At 43.6% G+C, this 10171-nt stretch overlaps 1 protein-coding gene across 1 annotated transcript in view; it reads left to right on the forward strand.

The window, feature by feature from the left end:
* The window catches only part of GPC1 (glypican 1), a gene marked incomplete at its 5' end in the record, with an annotated part of 433058 nt that overhangs the window by 407600 nt on the left and 15287 nt on the right, over nucleotides 1-10171 (forward strand). Inside the window, one exon of the mRNA XM_019503690.1 lies at nucleotides 3558-3688. Coding sequence (XP_019359235.1) covers nucleotides 3558-3688 — 131 coding nt within the window. The remainder of the gene's footprint in view (nucleotides 1-3557; nucleotides 3689-10171) is intronic.

The following is a 10171-nucleotide window of genomic DNA, read 5'->3' on the forward strand; positions in this document are numbered from 1 at the left end:
CCTGGGGTGGAGGGGGCACAGGTGGGACCCAGCACAGTAGGGCAGAGCTGGGGGAGAAGCTCAGTGCTGGTGCCAGGAGCCCTGCACCATCAGGATGAGGCATCAGTGGTGGGCACAACTCCACTTTGCCACCCCTGATGTTGCTGGGCAGGCCAGAGGTGCCTTGCCAGGGTGGTGCAAGGCTCCCAATGGCAGCACCAAGATTCCCTGCCCTGCTCTGCCCTGCCGCACCAGGTTCCATCCACCAGGTTGCGCAGGCCCCAGGAGGAAGGCAGAAGTGTGGGGGGCCTGAGCCTACAGTGGGCAGCCCACTCCTGCCCTGCACACAAGTCTGGGGGTCACTTGCCCCCCATGCCTTCCCCAGGAATGCATGCAGCGGTGGGGAGCCAGCCTTCCCCGCCACCCCATGGATGAGCCACCTGCAGCTCCATCCCACTCCCACCCAAGCCCTGCAGCCACGCATTCTGGCCTCAAGCCTCATACGCTGCCCAGGCTGGGCAGCAGTCCCAGGTCCAGCCCCAGCCTTGCCTAACTCCCTCCCTCCCTCACTATGGGAACCTCAGTTTCTCTCCCTTTCCCCCTCCCCTCTGCCCCTACATCTGCTAAACTTGCCTGTGGGGAGCTACTCTCCAGGCTGCTTGGCTGCCATGTGCATACGTACATGCACACGGTGCCTCCGGCCTGTTTGGTCATCGCCCCCCTTCTGCTCCCCCCAACTCCTGGCAAGCTGGAACTCTGCCAGCCTGCAAGGGGAAACTCACTGTTTTCTGTATTTTTCTCCTTTATAGGAGAAAATCTGAGTTTTTCTCCTTAAAAAGAGAAAATCCAGGTTTTACTGCATTTTCCCTTGGCGAATGGAAAATCCAGATCCCTGGAGAGGAGTTGTTAATGATGTTGACATGGCTACAGTGTTTATTTTGGCAAATAAGATTAGAGCAAATAAAGGGAGATATGCTAAGACTAACTGATGGATTGAATATTGTCAATCATTCTTGAAATATCCTTTCATTTACTGATATGTATTATATCCTCAGTACATCCTCAAGCTAAAATACATGGAAAAATGGTTCTGGAAAGTGTGTTACTATTTTTGAACAGTAGCAGTTAAACAGCAGACTTGTAGTATTGTGGGATTTTTTTTCAGACTATGAAGAGGCAGTTACACCATTGTGTGACAAGTTTAACATTTTAAAATGAAGCAGTCATAAGGCTTTATTACAAAAAAAAAGAGTAACTTGGAAACTGCATACTTACTCTGTTCTTGTTCAAATTAAACAGCAAACCATTTTTTATTTTAATTTGATGAAAATAAGTAATAAATGCTTCAAGGCTGTGACTTTTATATGCTGCTAAATTCCATGCTAAAGGCCTGCACAAGAAGCTGTTTGTTAACCTTGGCTAACAGTGGAGCACATCTTATTTTGGTTACTCTGACTTCACCCAGATCCACTTTGAGATCCAGCCCCTAGTGCAGTGTGGGATCCCTGATTGGCTTCTAAGAGCTACTACAATATAAACAGTCAGCTTTTTGGAGACTGAAAGAGCCTCAATAAAAGGCCATTTAAATCACTGGGAGTCTTTCCATTAACTTAATTGGGTTTTGCACTGAAACTAAAATGATTTCTAAAAAGCGTATTACATGCTGTTCTACCTGTTCTTTTCTGAGTGTGACTTTAGTGGTTAATGTTCTAAAATGTAGTACAGAGAAATAAATACTTGTCAATCATGTAGACCATTATAGCTGTCAGTGAAGTGATAGAAACAGGGCGCATGCACACGTGCCCCTACAGCGCTGTTGTTACTGTGCTATCATTTGGTACTTTCTTAATCATTTAGTACTTCCTTTTGTTACTGCGCCATAGCACCTCACTCACAGGCAACTTCATGGTATAGTGTGATGTAGAAGTTTGACTGGCACTTGGTAAGGTGACCTGCATAATTCACTTTTGGCTTCATCGTTCATGAATAATGCTGGCAGCCCAGATTCCTGCTGAGTAAGTCTTTACATTGCATCACACCATCTTCTGCAAGAACTCCAATGCCGTGTTGAGTAAGAACCAAGAGAGAATTGCTCAGTCCCAGTGGAGGAAATTATGGCTTTTTTGTGTAAGAGCCTCAGAATATCCTCCTCTCTGTACTGGAAAGAACAATAACAACTTGTAGCAGTCAGGTCATCAGGGAGTCCAACTATGTTATGTTTTAAAATGGGAGCTACCATTGTGTGTTGGGAATATAATAGGTGAGCGCTGAGAATGTCTACTGGACTGAGTAGCCCAGGGGATGTAGCTGACAGAACATCTCCTTTCTGCCCCCGTTTGGCTTACATATGAGCTAAGTGCTGAGCTGCTCAGTCCTGTTAAAACTGTTATGCTTTTGGTCCCTAGAGAACATACATGCAAAAAGTAGTGTCACCCCTCGAGGTTTCAGTACCTCTGGGTTTAGACAGCAGCTGAGAGCAGATTTTCAAGGTTGTAATTTTAGGCATACCCACCTGGATTCTGTCTACATCCCACTTTTAAGTGCCTGAAACCATGTTTGGATGTGGCCCTGAGATCTTGGTTGTGTTAAATCTCCCTAGGCATTGAGCACATCAGGCTGGATGAATACTGTTTCCTTATCCTCTTTTGCTATGAATGCTTAGAAAATTTCCTTCCATCCTTTGGAGTCTCCATTCCAAAACTAATTGTATTGCTGAAAAACTTGGCTTATTACATTTTGTCAGCAAAATGCACCACTCCTAAGGCACATGCTTAGTAAATTACTTCTTGAAGAGGGTTCCTGAGTCATATCAACACTGGACCTTGCAAAGCTCAGCAGTCAGTGAGAGTTGAGAACAGTTGGCACCTCTCAGCCACCCTGCATTTCCTTTTGCCAGGTTAGGTGCATTCATTTTGCTCTACTACTCTGGATTTGGCACTGACAGTTCCCTTATGAGCCATGTTTTGCTTTGTCAGATCTGTCCTGTCCTAAGTGGTATGTAGGAAATTTTCACTAGGAGCAATTTTTTATTCTCCTTCCTTGGCATATCAGACACCTGTTCCATTACCCCTCTGTTGGCATTTTGCTAAATCTAGCATCTCCAATTCCCTGTACACTACAGCCCTTTATTAAAACTTGAATGCAAGGTAGTAAGGGTTAGATCCCAGGATGCTGTTTCCAATTTATGCACAGATTTCCCTCTCTGTACTTTGCCAGGGGTCTCTTGTCATTCTGTATTGCCAGTCTGCAAAGAGTTTGTTGCAGCTATTTCTTTCTCGTGTCTTAAAGGGGTTTCTATGGTTCATCTTGTTCATCTGACACTAAGGGTGTTTTACTGGTGCACTATTGGATAGAAGAGGCCTATCTGAATGCTGCCAGATTACAAGGGAAAGGGAGATTGTATTTTCCAAAGGCATGTGTACTTTCAGCAAGCATCTGGAAGATAGCCTTCAACAGTCTCATCTACTGAGAGAAAAATATCTGATTCCACCAGTATGACAGTATATAAATTTGAAGCGCCATTATCCTTTGATTTGTAAAGTATATGCTTAAAAGATGTCTCTGTCGTCTTCTGCTAGATTCAATGCTGCTGGTGGCTGATCGGTTTGATGGACCATCCAATGTAGATACTGTAATTGGTACCATTCACACAAGGATCGCAGAAGCCATTTCTAACATGCAAGAAAACAAAGACTCTATCACAGCCAAGGTAAGAGTTGATACTGTGCCTAGCATTGGAAATACAGCATACATTATATCCTGGCAACAGCCAAGCACATTGTCTACCAGCTATTCAGCTGATTTCACCTGCAAGTCAGAGAAAGAGAGATGTTAAATGCCCATGTTATAATGATAAAAAACACATTCATTCCATGCAGGCAAACCTTCTCAAATGCTTCTGTTTGCTATGTGCACTTTTCCACGCTTCCAGCTATCAACTTTGATATGTACAGACCATATATAATATGATGAGGAATTTTTAATTACTAAGGGATACATGGGGACATTGTATTATGGTGCTTCAGTGTCTGTGGCTGAAGTGATTTAGTTATTCTCACTCATCTGAGGTATTTACAGTGAGCTTATTACAACGAATGTAAGGGACTCTTTATACTATGCAAAAGGCTAATGCTTTCAGCAGGCAAAGGGAATATCAAAAAATGGAAACATTTGGCTTATTAGGTTATATAGGTACAGAGTTGTTATCTGGCAGTCATCCTGTGATACAGGCTCTCCTAGTGCTCAGTCTCAAATGAGCCATATTTTGGCATGCTGTTTCATTGGTCTCTATTTTAAAACATTTAACCCACTAATCACAAGCACATGCTGTAACTGCAGGTGTGAGGAGCTTTGGCAAAGAGAAAAACCCTCCAGGGCATCTCCTTTTTGCATTAACATTTTGCCAGTTCTTAGCAGGGTGGAACTATGGCAAAGATATAAACAGTGGGGTGTGACAAGCACCAAGTAGTTCTTGGGGAAAAGCAAACCCAGCAAAAGTCCACTGAAAAATGAAATAGGAGGGAAAAGCCGTGTAAACAGTTGTTTAAGTTGAAACAAATGTTAGAAAATAAATCCTAGGGAGATGCAACCTCTTCTAAACATCAAGGTCTTCACAAGGGTCCCTGTGGTAAATATAGGACTCAAGAGGTGAAATACTCTGTTCCAAGCAGCATTAGACTAGAACAGCAAGATTCATTCTGCAAACTTCCAAATTTGGTCTTGCAACAAGGTGGACATGGTTTTATTTGCCAGTAGATCTGCATAGCACAGGTTGGGAGCTGGCAAAGTGCTGAAATTATGAACATGAGCAGTAGATGAAAACCTGGAAAGGCCTGTCTGGGAAGTGATTCTTAAGAGTCTCACCATTTCCCTTGCTACTTCAATCTCTGAACAAAGTTTAAAATCACTGAAAAAAAAATCTGATCACATCTGGTTTGTTTCCACACATGGCATTCTCCTAAAGTGGTTAATTGTGAAACAGCAGCCAAGGCTCTTGAATTAATGCCAGTCATGAAGCTTTGCAACCACCAGCAATTGATCAGCTGCAGCAAAGGCTTTTTTTAAACCTTCAAGAGTAAGTAGCCAATACATTTGTTTTCTTACCCACAAAGAGAAGGAAATGCATGGAAATAGGTCCATGAATTAATTTATATTTCCAGGCAAAGGGTAGCTGTTATGCAGCATGCAGTGGGCCATGGTATTTCTTGGGTGTGTGGAAATAACATGGCACTGTATTCATTTTGCACTAAATAAATCTTGTTCTGGGACATGAGTTCTCAACTTACTGCAGGCTGAATGATGGATGATAAAATCTTCCCATGTGCTCATTGTGGGCCCAGTTCTGATGTCCAGCGGGACTTTACCATTGATGGCATTGGATGCAGAGTTAGGCCATACCTGAAAAATCTCAGCCTTGAAGGGGTACAGTCAGTTGTTCATGGGACAAGCCAAAGGCAATCTGCAGATCTGGAAAAGCCAGCAGCCGTGATCTCCCACAATATAGGAGGGTAAAAAGGAAAGATTTTGAAACCAAGCCCATCACCATCTTGGTTCTTTTCTCCATCTCCCTTCATAGAAAATGTCTGGCTGTGTATTGATCTGTTCCCGGCTCTACTGTTCACTCGTTACTGCTAGCATACAGATTTCAGACAGTATAAACGATCAAAGCCTGCAAATTGCTATTTGCCTACATAATAAAGGGAGCCTATCGATTCACTTATTAGTCAATAAGGAATGCGGTCTCTAACAATAATGGGGGTTGTTCAGATATAACCTCCGCTTCAGTTAAAAGATGAGCTCTGCCATATACTTTGAGAGGTTTTGCTCAAAATGAGACATTCCCCTCCTTCTTCCCCACCTTTTTCTTTTTGTCCCTCCAATGCATGCTCAGCTGTCTCTGAGCTCCAGTGTCAGCTGAGTGCACTAGAAAGTGGGAGAGAGGTGTGGAGCACTGCATGAGGATCTTGCTACATGTGGAGCATGCTAGCACTATGACCAAAAGAGACACGGGGGTCATGATTGACTACAAGATGAATATGAGCCACCAGTGAGATACTGCAGCTGGCAAAGTGAACAAAACTCTGGCTTGCAACTACCCATGCATCTCAAGCAAGACCCAGGATGTCATCCTCCAGCTGTACTTGGCCTTGGAGAGACCTCAGCTGGAGTACTGCATCCAGTTCGGGGCTCCACAATTCAGGAAGGACATGGAGAAGCTTGAAAGAGTATAAAGGAGAGCCAAGCACATAATCAGAGGGCAAGAACAGGCCTTATGAAGAGACATTGTGAGCTATGGGACTCTTCAGCCTGGAGAAGTGCAGGCTCAGGGGTGACTTTGGTGGCAGCCTATAAGTACGTAAGTGGTGTGGCATCAGGATCTGGGGGAATGCCTGTTCACCAGAGCGCCCCAAGGGAAGACAAGGTCCAACAGTCACAAACTCCTGTAAGACCGTTTTAGACTGGACATAAGGAAAAGCTTCTTTACTGTCTGAGCCCCCAAGGCCTGGAACAGATTCCCCCCAGAGGTGGTGTAAGCATCTACTCTGGACACTTTCATGAAATATTTGGATGTTTATCTTGCTGGGATCCTTTGACCATAGCTGACTTCCTGCCCCTTGGGCAGGGGGCTGGACCCAATAATCTTACAAAGTCCCTTCCAGGCCTAATGTCTATAAAAGTGAGGCCAGGGGATTAGCAGTCCCCTGGCTGGAGAGAACTGCTGAAAATGGGACAACAGCATTCGCTGGAAAAATGGAACACCGGGGATAAGTGTTTAAAACAGGACTGTCCTAGTGAAAATGGGACATGTGGTCACACTAGGCACTGCATAGCAGCTGTGCTGACCATTACCTCCCACCAAGATGCCTACATAGATCTGGCTGCCTCTATGTATGTAGGGAGGTCAGTACCAAGGTATATTTTTCAGGTACTAATGTTAAGGGCTGGGACTGTGTCCCTTCACAGCAAGGTTTGCCCAGTCACCTTGTTCCCCTGCTGCTGTGATGCCCATGGCAGCCATGGCTCTCATCCTCTTTTCCTGCCATGTCCCTGTTGTTCTATTGTATAAATGGTAGGTTTATAGAGATTACTTCAGGGTATTATTAGGTGCCATCCAAAACTTGTACTATTAAGGCAGACTCCACTTCCCTGGAAAGCAACTTCATGAAATAGGTTCCTCTCCATTGTAGAAAATGGCCCCAAATCAGGTGTCAGTTACAACAGTTCAACCCCTTTGGCTTCTAAATGATTGCCCTGTTGTAATGCAGAGCAGAACCTGACACATACAGAAGAGCACTGGAGAGAATTATCCGCAGCATCATTTCTCAAACTTCATTCTTTAACAACCCACCATGGGTGATGTTAACAGCAGAGTAATTTGTGTTCCTGAACCCTGGCTGCCTTCCCCGTGACTCTGAAGTGCTGTAACTAACACGTTCTGGTGGAAAATGAATCTAAAGCTGCCTGGCAAATAGATAAGTCAAATGACAGACTGAACAGAGATGGATAGAACATACTAGTGCAGCACAAAATGCGGTACTAATATAGCATAGAAATAGAGTCATCAATTACAATAAGGAAAAGGGGAAGAATGAATGGATCTATAAATGCCATGAAATAGTTTTCATTATTCTTGTATGTTTTTATATCCCAAAACGAATTGTTTCATAATAACTACAGTAAGAGGACTATAAATGGTAAGCTGCAGCAGTGAAAGCAGGTTCCTATAAAACAAAATTTTAAATATTTTATGTGTCATTTTTTAAAGTTTTGCACCAGAAGGACTAGGCAGATGAAATATTTCAGTTGCTGGAGAATTGCCAGTATATTGTATACTCTACAAAAGTGGCGTCTACCTGCATTCCTTCATGAAGAGCAATATATATTGGGGAAAAATATCCTAAACTAATGGTACAAGTAGTGTCCTTCAGGAATGTTAATGGGACTTGCTGTTTTTCATTTCCATGTTGCTTGTTAAGATGAGCTCTCAGTAGCCCCTGGGAGCTGTCAACTTACAGAAGGCATGCAGCAGTTGGAGTGAAATGAATTATCACCAGCGTTAACTAATGGTTGAATGCTTGATTTATCTATATTAATGGGTTAAGTGCTAATCTAGTTTAATTTTAGGATCTTTTAATAGCTTCTGCCTTCACATTCATATTTGGTTAAAAAGGCAATTGATGTGAGTCTGAAGACACATAAGAAATACTTTGATGGTTTTTGAACCAAACATTGATGGGTTTTTTAACCAAAACAGTGATGCTTTTCAGATGAAAATTACAGTGTACAAAGCTTGCCAAACTTTCAGTCTGCTTGTATACTGGGAGGTCCAAATTAAGGGCCGCATGTGTTGCACCCCCCCAAATTTAGTTCAGGCAACCTCGGTTCAGTGGCCTTCTGGGCATGCTGAACAAGTTATTGATTTGATTTGATTTGATTTGCCTGGATACAGCTGTGGCATGAGAGGGTCTTGTCATCCAAAGACTACATTTGTAACCTTTGAGAAAAGAAAATATCTTTATCTTATAGAATTTAATTGGGGATTGGGAAGGATATTGTCCCCTCCTTGTAAAACAGGAAGAACCAAACATTCTGACTGCTGTAAGGTGCCTTTGTATTCTGTATTTGTCTGGATTTAATAATAGTAAAACATACAGAAGCTCTGAGCATATTGTCAAAAACTAAACATTGAATCCACCCAATAGTATTGAATACTGTTAGGCAAATCAATGAACTAACTAGCCAGTGGCATCAGATAAGTTTTGAAGACTGTGGCTTGGCTCAGGTAATCCATATATAGGAAGGTCCTAACTCCATCTATGCATGTGTCTATTTGCATTCATTCCAGCTGGGTCCCTTCTTGGTACAAACCTGTTCTACAAAGTCACTTTTCTGACAACTTACAAAAGAAAAAGTCAGCAGTGGTGCAGTGGCTTTCAGCCAAGTGACCTGCTGACTGCAAGTTTAGACATGGCTAATTTTGGTGGGGGATGAGAGGGATTATTGAATTTAAAAGGCTGATATTGGTGCTTACAGAGGGCAAGTCTTGCATTCTGATGAAGCAGGAGCCAAAGGGAATGAAAGTGCCAAGCCCTTCCTAATTTACTTGGGGGGCCAATCTTTTTTGGCAGGAGTGTCACAAATGAGTCCTGCAAGTGCTACTCCAGTCCTTTCTCTGCTTTCTGCTACTGCCTGATTTGCTCCTCTGCTTTCTGTGCCATGCCCCATCTGCCGCTGTGCTTCCTGCCCCTCCAAACTCTTCCATGTGCCACACAGAGGCTGCCCATGCTACCTGTGCCATGAGTGGCACAGTCTGGCCACTCCTGATATAGCAAGTGGACTGTCCAAGAAGCAGTGCTTTGGGCTGGGTCAGGCCCTCTTTTACAGCCTCTCAGTGCTGCGCCTGTGAAGCACTCTCTCATCCAAGAGGCTGCCAGCCTCCTTCTGTTCTGAATCTTCCTTAAACACCAATTGTAATTCAGTCAATAGAAACTGCCACCTACTGACACAAGGTCATTGGCAAGATACCCTGTGTTACAGTGTCTTAAAACCTATCTGCTCTCTAGGGCAGAACTTCCTTCTAGCTTATCTAGTGCATGTTGTCTCTGATTTTCATCCACTCAATCCACACGGTAAGTGCCTTGAGGCTTCCTTTTCCCTTGTAAAATATTGAGTATACCATCGGTACTCAGATTCTAATGGCCATAGCTAGTAGTACCTCTGCTGTAGTGTACCAGTGTGTGCAAGAGAAAAAGCAGGGATTGGAGAGGCAGTTTGGGTGAAGCAAGAGCCAACCTAAATGTCTAATGAGCTTAAAATTAATTAGGTAAATTTTCTTTTTCAGTAACACAGGCTCTTATTGCAGTATGCCGGGGGGTTTTCTGTAGCTGAGCTGCACACCACAGGGTAATCCTGAAAATCTTAAAAGCAGCACTGCAGCCCAGAAATATTTGGGATGCTTCCAAATATGACATCTCCCCCATCAACAAAACACTCAGACTGAGGGACATATTTTTCCAATCAGTATTTGGATACACTTAAAGACAAGACCCTGCATCCAATGATTTAGTGACCTGGTCGTAGAAGGCCACCAGGTTGGTCTGACAGGACCTGCCGCTGATGAACCCGTGCTGGTTGCCCCTAAGTATGCAGTCCCCTGCTGGCCCCTCCTGGATGTGTGCCAGAATAATTTTCT

Source organism: Gavialis gangeticus, unplaced genomic scaffold, assembly GCF_001723915.1.
Source record: "Gavialis gangeticus isolate Ggan-Ray unplaced genomic scaffold, GavGan_comp1, whole genome shotgun sequence".
Taxonomy (NCBI): domain Eukaryota; kingdom Metazoa; phylum Chordata; order Crocodylia; family Gavialidae; genus Gavialis; species Gavialis gangeticus.